The sequence below is a fragment of the Motacilla alba genome, chromosome 9 (genome assembly GCF_015832195.1).
Source record: "Motacilla alba alba isolate MOTALB_02 chromosome 9, Motacilla_alba_V1.0_pri, whole genome shotgun sequence".
NCBI classification, from domain to species: Eukaryota; Metazoa; Chordata; class Aves; order Passeriformes; family Motacillidae; genus Motacilla; species Motacilla alba.
In genome coordinates this window covers 5,867,704-5,884,308 of record NC_052024.1, presented here as the reverse complement: position 1 = coordinate 5,884,308, position 16,605 = coordinate 5,867,704, and the positions used below count along the sequence as shown (strand labels likewise).

Here is a 16,605-nt window from a genome sequence, read left to right as displayed (position 1 = left end):
TTTGGATAAAAGTTAAAAACTCTTGAAACTTTCAATTTAAATTTGTCATAAGCAATAAAGAAAACACCTAGGAAATAGCTGTGCTTTTGAAATAGTTTGGTGAGCACAGACATTCTGCTAATGCTGATAAAAACTTTGCCAAATGAATCATCTATGTGGCTGGTGTGCAGCCTCTGGGAAGTTGCTCTATTCCAGGGTTGCAGTATGTTCACCTTCACATAGGCTGACAAGGACCCTGTTTGTGAAAAACAAAGCTAAAATTAATGAAACACTCCAGATATTTCAGTGGATAATATTTAATGGTGTTTGGTAGTGCTGTTCTGACTAGGCCTTTTTCGACAGAAAATGAAAACTGAAAAAGAATGATTACATTAGCTGGTGTCTCAAGCAGAGCTCTGCTTGATTCTCTAATGTGTCTGGCCTGCCTGCCTCTCTTGTGCCACAAAACCATTAGCATCTCTTGGGGTCTAGAACTCTGGGTCACTTGAAGAAATCAATTGACTCAGCTCAGAGTGAATGAGATGATAAACTGTGAGCTGCTCCATGGGCTTTGCTACAGCAGTTCTTAGATCTTAGCTGAGAGAGTTGTCCAGGTGATGGATTTCCTCCCAGCTTAAGCACACTGCTCTTAGAGGGGACTCTCCAAACAGGGGCATTTCACTTGCACTTGGGGTTTAGGATTTTTTGAAGCAGGAGACACCAAGTCAGGACACATCAGGCTCATGTTTTTTACACCAGACAGGTGAAAAGCACTTCTTAGGTTTCCTATCCCTTTTGTAGTGACTCTTAGATATTCCTTTTTTCTGTAATTTCAAGTCAGCACAGCCACAAGTTTTTCTAAATATCATTAGACTAATGCTAACATAATATGAGAACAACTTCTCCCCAAACCTGCAGTTGTTTCTTAGCTATTAGAATAGTTCTCTGCATGCCACAGTTGAAGTGGTGAAATGGGGCTTGAAATGAGGTGTTTGGGGTTGTTTTCTCCTCTAATAATTATACTTTAACCATGTGACAACATTTCTCTGCTCAGAAGCTGTTCCGTGTCCCATGATCAACACAGGCTACAGAGGCAGAGATAAATGTAGGTTTGGAGCCTCTTCACACCTGAAAAACAGGGACCTGCAAGAATTCTTCCCTTGAGTAGAGGGAAGAGAGGCAGAGCCTCTTCAGCTTTGGGACAGAAGTGCTTTAGCAAGGATGCATCCACTGCTTGTGTCTTCACATGATACAGCTGTATGCTGGGGAAGGGGCTTGTGTTTGACCTTCAGGATGGACTAACACCAGGAGGGGACACAATGGCTCACAGGAATTTCTTCTTGTCCCAGTTAACTTTCCTAAAGGCAGCTGCAGAATCAATTCCTTGTGGGTTTATTTTTCCCTTTTCTCTCCAACATTTCTCAGGTCATGGTGGAGAATTCTGACTTCACCCCCTCACAGGTTGGCTGTCTCTTTACCTTCCTTGCCCGGCAGCTCGCCAAGCCCAACAACACCTTGTTTGTCAACAGGACACTGTTTGACCAGGCAAGTATTGCTGAGTGTGTGTGACATTCCAAGCAGGATGCACCTCTGCAGAAAGTGGGCTCAGTGCTGTAGACTGGAGCAGGTCTGGAGGTACTGGTGCCTTATAACCAGGTGGCATCTTGCTGGGCTGTTGCTGTGGTTTCCCAGGAGCAGAGTAGGACAGACCATGGAAGCACAGTACACAGTGTTTCAGCTTGGCTGGAGCTCTGGGACAAACAGCATTGCATCCTAGGAAGTGTTCAGGGCCAAGCTGGGTGAAGCTCTGGGCAATCTGGTCTAGTGGAAGGTGTCCCTGCCCATGGCAGAGAGGTGGAACTGGATGAGCTATAAGGTCCCTTCCAACCCAAGCCAGTCTAGCATAAGGGGTGTCAACTAAAATTACATTAATGAGCTTATAGAGCACATAAGCGTAGTTGGTAATTTTTAGTTCAGGTGGCCACTGCCTTCTCTGCTGTTTGAAAAAGGAATTTGTACCAACGTATGCCCAAAGCTTGCATGAGCTAACTTTGTATCCCAGCTTAAGTCCCAGAAATTCCTGGGACTGAGGAGGAGGCTTCACTGGCTGCAGCAGTGTTGCTGTGATTATAATAGGGATATATGAGCCCTAATAAAAATGAATTAGAATGTATATGTCCTAATTTAAGACTGAAGAACTCTGTGGAGGCTAAACAGATTTGGATTAAACCCTTTCATTCCACATGTATGAAATGTTATGAATGACATAATTTCCTGTTTTCCTGATGAGATGGCACAGTCCAGGAGAATGGGTCAATTTAGTGATGCCAGCTGTTTGGTATGTAGTCTGAAGCAGAAACTTGGAGTGCCCTGCGTTCTTCTATATTTCCTGGGTTCCCTAAAGTTTGGTTCTAGATCCTGGTGCAGCAGAGTCCTGTGTTTCCCTCTCAGCAGTCTTTCAGCAGTTCTCTGCCATTCCAGTATTCCCAGTTTGGTTCCAGGTACATTGAGATGGCCCTGCTGTGTGGTGGTTTGCTGTTGGCACTGCTGGTGCCCAGGGTGTGCGGGTCAGTTTGTGCTCCCAGCTGTGCCAGCCAGGCCAGGCTCACACCAGCCTCTCCCCTGGCAGGTGCTGGAGTTCCTGTGCAGCCCGGATGATGACTCCCGGCATTCCGAGAGGCAGCAGGTAAGAGCCTTCCAAGAATGCTCCTTGGAGCACCAGGCCAGGCTGTGGAGCAGAATTTGGCCTCGGAAGTGAGTATGGGCTTTGGGTCACATGCCAAAGACATGGGCATGGGAATATTGGGCAGTGCTGGGCACAGCAGGAGGGAAGGGTCCCACCCAGCATTGCCTGCAGGAAAGTTCTCATAAGCTCATGACCTTCCTAGTTAAAGGACAGTTAATTAACAAATCAATAAAGTCAGCCTGTGTTCTTACCATGTTTAATGGAGCAGGAGCAGTGTACTTGTAGTGGCCCTGGCTGTTCAGCTGCTGATGCTGCCCTGTGAATAACTGGTGTTCAATCTCTGCAGGTCCTTTTGGAGCTGCTCCAGGCAGGAGGGATTGTGCAGTTTGAAGAGAGCCGCCTTATCCAAATGGCAGAGAAGGCTGAGTTGTGAGTTGCTGGACACAATATATGAAAACTGCTTTTAAATCTCTTCCACAGATCTTTTTTGACTCTACTCTTCTTGTTTCTACTTTGTAACTGTGTTTGGGGTTATTTTTCCTGTACATCATGCTTCATTTAAGATGTTCACATTTAGTCCCAGACTTTCTTTCCTGGGTGTTCTCAGGAAAACCATTGTTAAGAGGAGGGGTGGAGCTGTGGAAACCCTTCAGGAAAAACCTTGAGTGACTTGATGAGTTTTGACATTCCCTGTCCTAGAGCCCAGGCTGTGTTCAGAGGTACAGTTGTATATTGGAGTGCTCTACCCCTGGCAGATGGAGATGCCTGGTTGGGGTGAGACCCACATGTGGATTTAAAAGCATGAAGGGGTCTGGAGCCACCCCCATGGTACTCATTTTAGAATTGAGTAGGAGAGACAAAAACAGTGTCTGGAAAGGCTGAAAATTTCCAGCATCTCCTTTAGATGCTTTATGATTCCAGAAAGAGTCTGTCATGGCAGAGCAGAGCCAGCCAGGGAGGGCATCTTCGTCCAGGTCATGAGTTTGGGTGTTGCATGAACGAATCCACCATGCTACAGAGGAGCAGAGGGAGAGCAGTTGAGGGTGTGCCATGCCTGTTCTCCGGTTTGTCCTAAAAGGAGAAGTTCAATCAAATTTTTCAGAGTCAATAAACACATTTTTTTTCTCCTTGCTTCAGAGAATTTGACAGCCAGGCCCCCCAGCTCAGCCACTTCCATCAGAGCTGAAAGAACTATAGTGTAATATTAATTATCAGACTCTTGATTTGGTTTGACTCAGTTACATCTGATTTTATGTAAAGTCTCAAAATATTGAAGATGTTTATTAAAATGTGAAGGTAGGAAGCTGTGTCATAACACATTGAGTCATGTTCAGTGAATTTCTTCAAATAAGAGTAGTGGATTGACCTAGCTTAGAGCAGAGTGTTGTGGAAACAAAGATAATCTCTGACAGCAGAACCTGTGAGACCTGATTTCATTAAGAGTTGTTATCCTCTGTCCCTTGCCTCTCCCCTTAGTAACTCCACTTTTCTCTGTTCTGTGTGATAATTTCCCAGAAGAGGGAGGTTGAGGGCAGGTTGGTGGCCTGGGGCTGGTACCAATGGCACTCCAGCACACTGGAGCCACCCAGCCTGTGTGCTGAAAACGCCAATGTAAGACGCTTCCAAATGCTGCCTGTCTGTTGTGCTGGCTCAGCTGAGTGCTTTTCCTGACATGGGAAGTTTCCCTTCCTTTCAGCTATCAGATCTGTGAGTTCATGTATGAACGGCAGCTTCGCTATGACAAAATCATCGGCTGTTACCTGCGGGATCCCCTGAGGAAGGTGAGGAACTCTGGTGCTCCTGGCCTTTCTGCTTCGTGGCCATGCAGCCTGTCCTGCTGGCCACAGTGACTGGGCACTGCTGCCTTGCTCTTCTAGCATAATTACCTTAAAAATGCCCTGAACAGTTCAGGTTTCTTAGTTATAGTCAAAGCTGTTTGTATTTGTCTAGTGGAGAGGAACTGTTTTGGGTTTTTTTTAAGTTTCAGAGTTTTCCTTTATTTTTAAAGCTAGTGGTAGTGCATCAAACCCGAGTGTAAGGTGGGATTTACTGCAGATGTGGCTAACTGCAGTGCTTTTTTGTTTCTGCCATTGGTCCCCACATTTCTTCCTCTGGACACAGGCTCTCTGCCCTTATTATCTCTCTGCCATTACCTTCAGCATGCACACCTGCCACAGTTTTTGAGGTGTTCCTTTCCCTACCACCAACAGAAGTTGGGATGAGAGTCTGGCAAATGTGACCCCTCCAGGTCCTTATAAATCCACAATGCTGAACGTTGTGTGGGTGAAGGAGTCAGGAGAGGAGGTTATGATAGTGAGGTGGTTGAAAACCATGACACAGGAGAGCACCTGAGCTGGGGATAGTGCAGGAGAGCTTGGAGGAGAGGCCAGTGTCAGGGAGGAGCTCAGGAACGTGCTGGGAAAACTGAGCTACCCCCTGGCAGAGTGTTCTCTCTGCCTGTGCTCCTAGCTCAAGTGATGTCCTGTCCTTTTTCCCTGTGGGCAAGAGGGAGACATTTCTGCTAGGGGAGGAACAATTCTCTTTGACCTCAGTGCTTAACACATTAGCATCAGGTTCCTCTCTTTTCCCTCAGGAACTCTTTAGGGACATACAACCTCCCTGCAGATAACTCATCCTGACCTACATGGAGAAGACTAGCCCTGAGGTCATGCCAAGGCTGCTGGAAACACTCTGGTTTCCAAAAGCCAATGCTGTCAGTGGTGCTGCAGAACACACTGCAGCATTTATGGTTTTGTGCCTTACAGGAAGAAGTTTTCAACTACATCCACAACATCCTATCCATGCCTGGCTACAGTGCTGAGGAGAAGCAGCTGGTGTGGCAGAAAGCTTTGGACCATATGGAGGTAGGTACAGTATATCCTGCACCCACAGTCCCTCAGCTCCTGCTAATGGCTCTTGGATGTGCTGGCTGTTCTTCCAGAAGCAAAAGTGTCCGGTGCTGAGTCACATCTGTGGAGACAGCTCTGATGTCAGCTCAGTGCTCTCACACATCAGTGTAAGTGCCTCTCTCAGAGTCGGGCTGCCTTCCTGGGCTTCCTGGGTTTCAAGTGCTGCTCTTTGGATAATGGTGCCTGCTCAGGGGGTGGTGGGTGGTGAGTGCTGTGGAGCAGGAGAGGGATCCATTAGCAAGTGTTCCATCTCCTGAGCATGCAGCAGCAGCAGCAAGGCAGGGTATGGACATCACTGACCTCACAGACTGGGGGATCCAACTCCTCATCCTGATTCCTCACACTGATAAGTGCATTCAGCCTTGGTGCCCTGGCTCTGCTAACCTGGGGAATGATGGGGTCATGACCTCTCTGTAAGACACAGGCTGCTGCTAGACTCCTCCAACTAATAATTTTTCTCATGTCTTCAGTCTCTGTTGGCTTCAGGGGATGAAGATGTCCGAAATGATTGTCCAGGCAGTAGATGTGGGGAATCTGTAATATTCTAGTTCCTAAAAGGTGCTGTCAGTGCCCACCAGGGTGATCTGCAGATAAGCCAGGAAAATAGTTCTGTCTGTAAAACAAGGCTTGCAGACAACACTCCTTAGCAGAAAATGACCACAGAATCTGTATCCTGTGAGGCAGACAAAAAGCTAATGGGCACATCCAGAGTACTTTTAGTTTCTACCAGCATCTGCAAGTAGTGCATGACTAATGAGAAAATGGACCAAGAGGGAGAGTGATTCAAAAGGTAATGCACAAAGAAACCCTGGGAATGCTGCTGCCTGACATGTGGCTCGCTGAGCTCACAGCCCCTCTCCAGAGGAACTGGCAGAGCTGTGGGACTGGTGGGGATGGTTGTGCTGGGTCTGAGCAGGCCTGACTCATTGCAACCTCATCAGAGGACCTGGAGTTCCAGGCTGGGCAAGCTGCAGCTGCTGTGCTGCTTCTCGTGTCTGCTTCCTTCCTCTGCTGCATCCCTGGTCCCCCAGAGAGCTGCTGGGTAGGTGATGGGCTCTGTGGGTCACCTTTCTTAGGTACTGTCACCGAGATCAGCTCCCTGATTCATTTTGGCATCTTCCATTTCCCCGGATTGGTAAAGCAGGTGGTTCAGCAGCCTGATGGTGCTGTGGGCTTTTGTCCTTTTCCATTGTGTTAATCCTGCTCTCAGACATTCAAAAGACTTGGAAAAGTAAATAATACTTTACTGGGGTGAATCTGTGATTTCTGCTCTTAGGACAGCTGTCATTTGCTGAGCTATGAATGCAGCAAACCAGCCTCTTCAGGCAAAACTAGCAGTGTCTGGAGAGGATTTCCTGGTGATTGTATGGCAGAAAGTGGAGTTTGTGATCAGTGCCACTTTTCATTTTTCCCATCATCTCACAGCCATTGTTCATTGATGTTTATCTTTAAAAATTAAACTCCACTCTCTTCAGTCACACAAGGGTCCTTTTCTGCCCTCATTCCCACATACTTTGTGTCAGTTCTGTCCCCTCAAGGGCTATGTCTAAGCAGTACCGTGTTTGCAGGTTGTTCAGACCTGGGAGAGGATGGAAACCCAAGCACCAAATGTTTGGAAACCCAAGCACCAAACGTTTTGCTGGGGGATGGGCTCTGAAGGTTGCACTGATTCCAGACAGGGAGATTGGACCAGCTCCCTCCACTCTGGCAGTCCTGCCTTCAGCAGTCCTGGAGACTCCCAGGGAGGGTTTGTCCAGAGAGAGAAGTAGATTAAGGCAGTCCCACTGCATCCTTTCTGTGTCCCTCTGCACTGCTGTGCTTAAGATCTCCTGGGTGCTTTGGACTGCCTGGGTTTGTGGGGTGAAAGAGTCGTGGGGATGCAGAGGGGCTGAGCTTGTACAGTGAAGCTGTGGGGTCAAACACTGCAGAGCTTCTTCTGGAGCAGGCAGGTTTTCCTCTGGAAGCCTCACCAAAGGCATCGTCTGTGACAGCTCTTCCTAAAGAGCTCGTGGAATGGTCAGGCTCTTGCTTGCTTCCCTTTGCCCCAGTCTGTGCTGGCATTGGCAGTATTCAGCGGCTGTTATGTCTGTCTGGAGGCCAAGCAGCTGCTGAGGAACTTCTTCAGTTTGGGTTTTTCTCCAGATGTACATTTCTGATAACTTTCTTTCTTTACTGCTGTAACAGTTGGTTTTGTTCAGTAAAGAAATATTTTCATGTTTTTAGGTTCAGCAAGGGCTTTTGGGACGGGTTACCACGTGCACAGTGTTGTTTTGCAGCATTCTCATTTATTTGGAAGGGTTAGAAGCAAAAAGCTCATATTGCAGGTTGTGTAAACTTGTATGATACAAAGCCTTTTAGCTCAAGCTTGACAGAAAGCAGACCCACAGGCATCTAAATGATTTTTCTTTCCTTGTATTACAATAAAGAAATTGCTTTTTAATTTCTGGACAGGTGTCTGTTATGGTGAACAGTTACAGGAAACTTGCTTTAAAACCTCTGGTTTGGTTCAGTTCAAGCCAGTTCAACACTGTTTCCACTGGAATGAGAAATTCCCAAGGGTTGGTTGTTTCCCCTTTCCTGCTGGCTCACAGTTGGCATTGGGAATGTCTTGTTGGCAGTGGGGTAAAGGCAGTTGTCAGAAAACTTGATTAATAACTTCCTCTCCTTGGGACTGAGGTGGGATCTTGGTGTGAGGAGTTTTGTATTCTTCAAGGCCTTGTGTGTACCAAAAAAAAATCAACTTTCAAAAATTCTCTGTTACCAAATATCCTTTTATTTTTTCTACATCTCTTTTTGTGCAGTAGTGTTGTCTTACACTTGCATTTTGGCAGAAGTGCAGTTACAGTATGGATGGGCTCAGTGGTGCTGCATAATTATATTGCCTGTGAAGTCCAAAGAAATTAATTTGGTTGTCTCTCCCCCCAAAGGAGCTGCTGGTGCTGAGCCCAGGTAAAGCAGCTGACCTGGCGGCCATTCACTTCAGTGAGCAGCTCGAGAGCATCATCTCCAACCTGCAGGTGAAGTGTCAAACTCCATTAGTTTGGGGCTTCTGTACAGTAGGGATGTCACTCCTGTAGGAAATGATTGCTCAGAGTCATGGTGAGGTATTGCTGTGTCAGAAACAGAAGAAAAATAGGCTGTAGCTCCTCACTGATAGGAATTGCTACATCTCAATTATTTGGCCTGTTTGTAGAGTTCTGGCCATAAAAATGTATAAGCTGCGAGCTGCTGGTTGCAGCTTTTAGCTGGGGTTCAGTATGGCTTGGAATCCCAGAGCAGAGCTGTTGTCAGCCGGACACATCCTGAGAATATTTGTGCAAGACATGCCTAGAGCAGCTCCTTCAGCAGGCAGCAGCTGGGAACTGTGTTTTCTTCAGTGTATATAGTTCAAGGATCACTGTTCCACAGCACGTCATTTAAAATAATAATACTCTGTCTTCTCCTTGTACAGGACCAGTTCTTGCTCTTCCAGTTCCTGAGGAGTCTCCTTGATCCAAGGTGTGTAGAAAGTTGGACTGTTTACAAACTGCAGTGTGCAAACGGGGATTCAAATCAATTCTTTGATCCAGTGCATCAATAGCCAGCCTGTGGCTGAGATCAGGCTTGGGAAAGGTGACCTGCTCCTCAGGGTGCCCCAAGCTGAGAAGAACAGCCCAAAAGAAGCATTGTGGGGAGCATCCTTTGGGGCATCCCTGCCAGCTCCCGGCCTGGCAAGTGCTGTGAGCTCCAGTGCATGGAATGTGCTGCCTCTGGCACTTGGTGGGGAGCTTGGGCACTGCTGCTCCAGAGGGCTGTGGGATGGTTACCCTGGGGCTGGAGTGCCCATTTCTCTTCTCAGCAATGGCAGTTTCTCTTCCTAACCCAGTGCTTTGGTTACTTGACTGAGGTGCCTGAGTTTAACATAAACGCAAGAGCATTTTGGTCAACTGACGTTTTAAATTTCTGTCTTCTTTCAGAACTGCTGCCATATTTCACTGCAAGCTCCTCTTTTTAACTACTTGCTTGCTCCATCTGTGCCTGTTCTTTGAGTGCTTCAGCACTGAGTGTTCTCTTTCTGTTCAATCAGTATCAAATGCTGCAAGACATTTATATATGCACAGCTCCAATTGCTTCCAAGCAATTGTTAATGCAACTGGGGGAGAGATCCTGGTTTGTCAATTAATTACAAATTAATTGTGCTTAATGAAGAAGAGGAGTTGGGAAAGGCAATATTATCTAAATCCATGTGTTAATGTTTCAGTTTTTGTTGAAGCGGGATAAAAAGCATGCTTTGGAAGCCAGAACCTGGAATTAATCAATCACCTCTTGGATTTTAACATAAATTAAGGAAAAAACCAACCAACCCAAACCAAAGCTGAAACCCCAAACATACATTTTGTTCTTTCCTGAGTTTTACAGACATGTTTATGTGAAAGGTGTTAATTTCCACACCTCCTGTTTTCTCCAGGGTCAAAACAAAATCAAAAAATATCTTGGTTGGGTTTTATAGGAAAGAAATCAGATTATTTAGTTAATCATTGATTATGTGGAAAAAAAATGTAGTTAAGCAGAAATGAAACCCAGCTGAATGTTAAGTAGGACTTTGTTTATGCTGTGGTATCACTTGCACCCAGTGAAGGTAGTAATTAACCTGGATTCTAATCTTATGCACAGAGTGCCTCCCATAATCTCTGAGTAATAAACATATCTAATTCCACTCCACCATAATTAGAGCTAAATAGACCCATTTCTCCTGTAGTTACCTTCTGATCACGGGCAACACGTGATGTGTTCAAACCAGCAATGGGAAGCAACGTTGTGCATCTGATCTCCCCACAGCTCTCTGCTTTTCCCTCAAGGATGCTGTTCCGCGTGGTGCACTAGGCCACATGGCTTTTGCTCAATAACACTCAGATCCTGAGCTCTGTTCTCAGTGCTGTGAAGTTGTTTTCTTCTAAGAGCTATTGAAAGGAGCTGAACTGTATCCTGGGAGAGGCAGGGAGGGAGGTGAAATCTTGCTCTGTAGATTTACCTGCAGAGGCACCTACACTTTGTAGTATATTTTTGCATAAGGTAGTGATTAGGCTCTTCTGTAGCATCTGTCTCTTTTCATCCAATCTAAATGTTTATATGCTTTTTTAAAGCAAAATTTTTGTCAAAGTAAAGATTCTTAGAGCAGTAAATGAGCTTTTTAAGGTCTCAAATAAAAATGATTGCTTGATCATATGGGGACACGACTCATCATGCCAGTCTAACTATCCGAGTTGGTGGAATTGCATTAGGGATTAATTTGGCCCATTTAATTTAGCTAGAGATTTATTTTTAAGGAGGTGGAAGGGGGAAGGGAGGAAACAGGGTTAACAGGAATTGCCTGGGGAAATTAAAACCAAATGTCTGAATGTTTGTAGCGTAAAGCAGCCCCAGGAAACAGAGAATGTAGTAGGGATTGCTCAGCTCATTAATCACAGTCTTTGCTACATTCCATTTTAAACTCTGGAGTTTTTTCCTCTAAAAAACCCCAACACAGTGAAGCATTGTCTATTGCCATTTGTGTTTATGTATTATACCAACAATATTAACTTACTTAGTGACGCAGTGTTCTGGGTTTATAAATGTAGTAACAGACTCCTAAGACTCCCATGAGGGTTTGTCCCATGGGCTCTCCTCTGTGCCCAGCTGCTTGTGACACTTGCAGGGCTCCCTTGTGCCAGGTTTCATGAGAAACCAGTGCTTCTCTCTTGCTTTTTGGAAAGACTGTGGCAAGGGAGACATTGGATACGGTTATATTGGAGTGAAAAGGATCCCGTGTGGCTGAAGAGGACCCGCAAGTCTCAGGACTGCCCATTAGTTTTAGAAATTATCAAAATCCAGCTTTCTTTCTGTGTCTCTGTGTTTTTTTTGATGAAATAAATGGCTGAGGGAAGAGTGAGCTTGCTCATGAAATTGTGAATACTTGGTGCCAGAGTTATTTCCAGACTTGAAGTTTGTTCTCATGCTGTAGGTGCATGACTTGCCATTTTTCCTATCTTGGCAGACGAGATCATTTTAGACAGAGAGTGTTTTATTTTAGTCCCATAGAAAGAGAGCACTCACCCCCTTGCAGGCACCGGGGCAGTTTACATGGTGTTTGTTGTGGGAGGAGTGGATGGTGAATGCAGAATTCAGGATTCTTGTTTGGTCCTTCCAGGTCCACTCTTTGCTGTCAGAACACAATAGTTTGGGCACAGTTTTTGTGGAGTTGTGCTCATACTTTGCACCCTGTGACCAGTGCATGGGTGAGGCTTTGGTTTCTGGACATGTTGCATTATAATCATTGTAATCACAGTAAGCTGCTCTCTTGGCTTGCTCAAGCCACAGCATTCTCCTGGCCTTTCTAGGATGGTAGTATGCCTTTTGTAACTCCCAGGAAACAGAGGGTATTGGATATCAGACCTTTTCCATCCCATGGCTGTAGGATTTGCACACGAACAGATCTCCTGCTTAGGAATTTGGGTTCAGAAAGGAAATATATACACCTATATACATACACACCTATATACACCTCAATATATACACCCTGATCCATTTCCTTTCCTGGCAGGAGCTTCAGCAAAAGTCCCTGTTTAGTAGCCAGGATAAACTTCCACTGTTTCTCTGTGCAATGCACCAGTCCTAGAACTGCCATGGGAAGTGTAATGTGCAGTGGCAGGGAGTGCTGTTCATTTAAGGGTTGCAGGTGCTGTATCTGGCTCCAGGGAAGCATCATCCTTTCCCTCCTCACTCTGAAGTCTCCTCCTTCACGTTGCTCTTTATAAAACCGAGATCAGTAGGAAACTGTCAGGACAAAGGGACGTGGACACTGCTCACAGTTCTGTTCTCTCCTCTGTTTCTGCACATGAGGAGTTTGCTTAATAATGAGCCCAGGGATTGGAAAATGGGGATGTTTCTCTAAAAGAAGTATGAGTTCCTTTCTCAGTGAGGTTGATCAAAGGGACGAAACGTTAAAATGTGGTAAAGGAAGTCAAAAAAGAATTTCAGGAACAATGAGCAAAAAGCAACACATGCAGAGCAGGTCTGTAGGACACAGACAATCAGGATCTGAACAGAGCGCTCAGACAATAAGGTTTCATTGAGGAAATGAGGCTAATTCTTTGTGCCTCTTTGCATGGAGTTGCTGGAGATGGGTCTGTGCTGGTCTCTTTCTTCACAGGGGTCTTTGAGAGTTTAATTTGTACTGAAGCATCAGGAGGATATGTTGTGGAACAAATGAAATGGCTGCTGAGAGACCTCCAGCACCAGTAACTAGTAGAAGTAGCATAATTTTCCTCTTAAAACCAGATTTTTTAACTTCAGTATTAAGGATAAGAGACAACGCTCAATTGAATAAGAAATTCTTCTTCCCAGCCATATTTCTGGGCTAGAATTTGATTTCAGTCTCTTGTGTCTGTTTTATTCCAGAGAAGGCATTAACCAAGACCTGCTACACCTCCCACCCTCTATCACTGAGCAGTTCATTGAGCTGCTCTGTCAGTACAGCCCAGACCAGGTTTTGGAGACACTCAAAGTTCTGGAATGCTGCAGACTGGAGGAAACCATCCAGGTAGGAGGGAGATGTATGATGACAGGGGCCATGGGATGCATTCAAATCAGCTCCTACCCATTTAAACTGCTGTGAAGATACTTTACCTTGGGCTTGGATTAGTTCCTGGATGCTCTTCCAATCTATTTCTTGCACTCTCTGTCCCTCTGAGCTGCTAACCTGCTCTTCTGCAGCACAGGTGGATATATTTAATAGGCTAACACTGAGTTGGGTCTCAGGGCTAATAAGAAAGGGCTGTTAGTGCTCTGAAGCTGCTGAGAAACTGCAGAGTAGAGGGTGGCTGTGTTGCTGCTAATTAATCATGTTGGGGGTATATGAAATCATGGGCCTGGGGTTTTTGGAAAGCAACGCTGCCAAAATCTGCCTTGTGCTGGGAGAACAACTGTTCCTTCTCTGTATGGAAATTGTACCAGCAATTTTTGAGTGCTGGTGGTGGCAATAGTGCAAGCTGAGAAATAAAAGGAGATGCAGGAGAGCTGCTCAGCCTGGGTAAAGTGCCTGTGAGCACAGGCACTCCCAGCCCTGGCCATCTGCTTGGCATTGTCTTGTGGATAAACAAGCACTGGCAGCTTTCTTCAGACAGACATTCACCTTTTTTTTCCTTTCAACTCAGATAACCCAAAAACATCAGCTCCATGAGGCTTCTTCATATTTACTAGAGAAGAAGGGAGATATCCATGGTGCCTTTTTGGTTATGCTTGAGGTACAGTACTCCTAAATCCTGAATGTGGCATTGTTGCCATGCCATCAGCATGGTGGCCTGTGCTCAGTTTGGATGTTGTCCTTGTTCCTCAATTTGTTTCCCACTAGAATCCATGGAAGCATTTGCCTCCTGCCAAATACCAATAAATTGAGGTGTCTGCGTACTCAGAACATCAGTATATTTTTCTGACAAATCTTCAAACATTGAGAAGATACTAGATGCTGAAATTTGTTTTTCATAGCCAAAAATCGTCTTTCAGCTCCTGTTTTCCTTTCCATATTTGGAAAGATGTTTATGCCATGTTAGCTGCGCTGGGGAGGAAAATGGGGGCAAGCCTGTGTAACCACACCTTTGAGAAACATTTCTATCAGGATTCTTGGGATTAAACTCCCAAGTTGACTGTTCTGTGTCCTCTCTTTTGTTTCAGCAATTGCAGAGCAAGTTGCTGGTGCTTACTCAAGATGATGAAAGTAAGACTGAGTTAAATTCCATTTTCTATTACAAACAGAAGATCAACACAAAATGTGAAGTGCTTGTGTCTGACACCTGGTGTAATGAGATTGTTTCAGGTTTCTAGGCATTGTAGTGACATTGTTCATATGGTAGCTGTTTGGATGACGCTCCCTCACTCTGGTGTTCTGATCTCGGTAGGGACCTCGAACCGTGTGAGGGATGGTTTGTGTGTGTGGTCAGCTGCCCTGTCAGCTTTTCCCATTGGGACTGATCCTCTCACTGGCTTACCAAACACATTTCCCATGTCAGAATCCATTCAAACTCTTTCCTGAGCTTCAGCTGGCATTATATGGGAACAGTGATGGGAGACAGCTGGGAGTAGCTTTTTTGAAAGCAAATTTCTCAGATATATAAATAAGAATGTTCTGCCCACAGAAAATGAGTGTATGCACAGATGTGCTGTTCACTAGCCCAAGGACTCATGGGCGCCTAATTAAATGCAGTGCCCATAGTTGTTACTTAATTGTATCCTAAACCACAGCTAAGATCTTCCTTATTTGATTAAATGAAATGTTCTACTTGCTCCATTTATTGTGCTATTCAGGAAAAGTGCCAGAAAATCAGAAATTGTCTTTATAATGTAGTTGCTGACAGTACTGTGCAGGCTTGAGATGAACAGCATGATTTTGTTTTGCAGAAGGATTGATAGTAAATTTATCTAATGGGAGTTAACTTGTCTAATAGTTTTCATGATGGTAATTTGCTTTTCCCCCGCTGACACTTAGGCTCAGCTGAACCCTCCTTGCTAGAAAATATTGAAGATACTTTAATGAAAACAATTGCTCTTTGCCAGAGGAATTCACATAGTTTAGACCAGCAACAGCGAGAGGTAAGGTAGTCAAAAATGTGTCACCAGAACCAACCAAGGCTTCTGTGTCTCCTGAAGCTTTGCCTCATATGGCTCTTGCTCTCCCCATCCATTGGGTACTGCTATATGCAGGCAGTCACTGTGTGCCTCTCCTTGTGGTCTCCCTGTGGTGCTTCAGCCATCAGAGTGAAATCCTCACTCTTGATGGTGAAGCACAAAGCAAAGTTCAGGTCAGAGGGAGGAGGGGATGAGACCATGGCCTTTCCCCCTTTCCAGCTCCAGATGGAAGCTGGGCACAGATGTCAGTCAGACACTGCAGAGGCACTGTGAGCTCTGAGCCAGCTTCCTGGTGGCACAGAGCTGCTGTTGCTGTCACTGTGGCTGCAGAGCTGTTCACAGCCCCTGAACTGAGTGTCAGCCTGGGCTCTGAGCGGGGAGGCAATGCAGCTGCCTTGAGCTCTTGCAGGGGGAGCTGGCTTTGCCCATCCCCTCAGACTGAGGTTGTGTTTCCATTTTGCCCGTGTCAGTGACACAAAGGCATATTTAGTCCTAAGATTCTGCATAATTTATGTAATTTCTGAACTCAGAACAGAGAATGTTGTTCCCATGTCTGAAGAGGTGGCATGGCTGTAAGTGAAGACCTCTAATTTCTTCACAAGCACTGCCCAATGTGAGAGGTGACCTGCTCTATTTCTTCCCTGCAATGGTGTCATTCTACAATAGATAGGAAGAGAATTTAGATGTCTGTTTCCATTTGGGATCCATTTGCTGTGCTGCCCACTCTGTGAGCTGTCTCTGCCCTGGAGAGTTTCCCTCTCCCATGGGGAGGTAGTTGTGGATTGAATAAAGCAAACACAGACTGTTGTCACAATTCCAGTAAAGTGCTTTGCTCTGAGGGTACTTTACCATGTTTCAGCTCTGTCCCACAGCAGTCATCAGAAATGCAATTCTGTACTCAGAATGTGGAACTGAGTCTTGGCTGGTGGCCTCTGACATGGCTCACAACTCATTTTTAGCACTGCCCTGTTCTTACTGATTCTCTCCTCACATTCCATGATTCCAGGCCCTCTGGTTTCCCCTGCTTGAGGCCATGATGTCCCCACAGAAATCCTCTGGTTCGTCGCAGTGTCCACACTCTGAATGTGAGTACTTTGTCCTTTGTGACCCCAAGTAGTAAAAGCCGTGTGCTGTGTCTCCTGTGATGAATGAATAGAAATTATGTTACACTGTTTCTAAATACTCTTCTCCCTGACTGGCAGGGAGCTTGGGTTGGGTGTTTGGCAGGCTGCAGCTGTCAGGTGGATAGGTTTTTTTTCATTGACTTTATTTTGTCCTGTATGGAAGAAGCAGCCTACCACAGCCTGTGCTAATAAGTTGGTTGCATTGAGGGTGGTCCCTGAAGGAGCCAAGGTGTCCAATGTGTACAAAGGCTTTGTAGGTTGTAGTGAG

General features: G+C 45.6%; 1 protein-coding gene across 2 annotated transcripts in view; it reads left to right on the top strand.

Moving 5' to 3' along the window:
• The window catches only part of VPS8 (VPS8 subunit of CORVET complex), a 65,584-nt gene that overhangs the window by 30,864 nt on the left and 18,115 nt on the right, over window positions 1-16,605 (top strand). For both annotated transcript variants that reach the window (XM_038145568.1, XM_038145567.1), the window contains 12 exons: window positions 1,405-1,524; window positions 2,609-2,665; window positions 3,012-3,094; window positions 4,362-4,446; window positions 5,431-5,529; window positions 8,502-8,591; window positions 9,026-9,072; window positions 12,991-13,132; window positions 13,746-13,835; window positions 14,263-14,305; window positions 15,074-15,177; window positions 16,220-16,298. In XM_038145568.1, coding sequence (XP_038001496.1) covers window positions 1,405-1,524; window positions 2,609-2,665; window positions 3,012-3,094; window positions 4,362-4,446; window positions 5,431-5,529; window positions 8,502-8,591; window positions 9,026-9,072; window positions 12,991-13,132; window positions 13,746-13,835; window positions 14,263-14,305; window positions 15,074-15,177; window positions 16,220-16,298 — 1,039 coding nt within the window. The remainder of the gene's footprint in view (window positions 1-1,404; window positions 1,525-2,608; window positions 2,666-3,011; window positions 3,095-4,361; window positions 4,447-5,430; window positions 5,530-8,501; window positions 8,592-9,025; window positions 9,073-12,990; window positions 13,133-13,745; window positions 13,836-14,262; window positions 14,306-15,073; window positions 15,178-16,219; window positions 16,299-16,605) is intronic.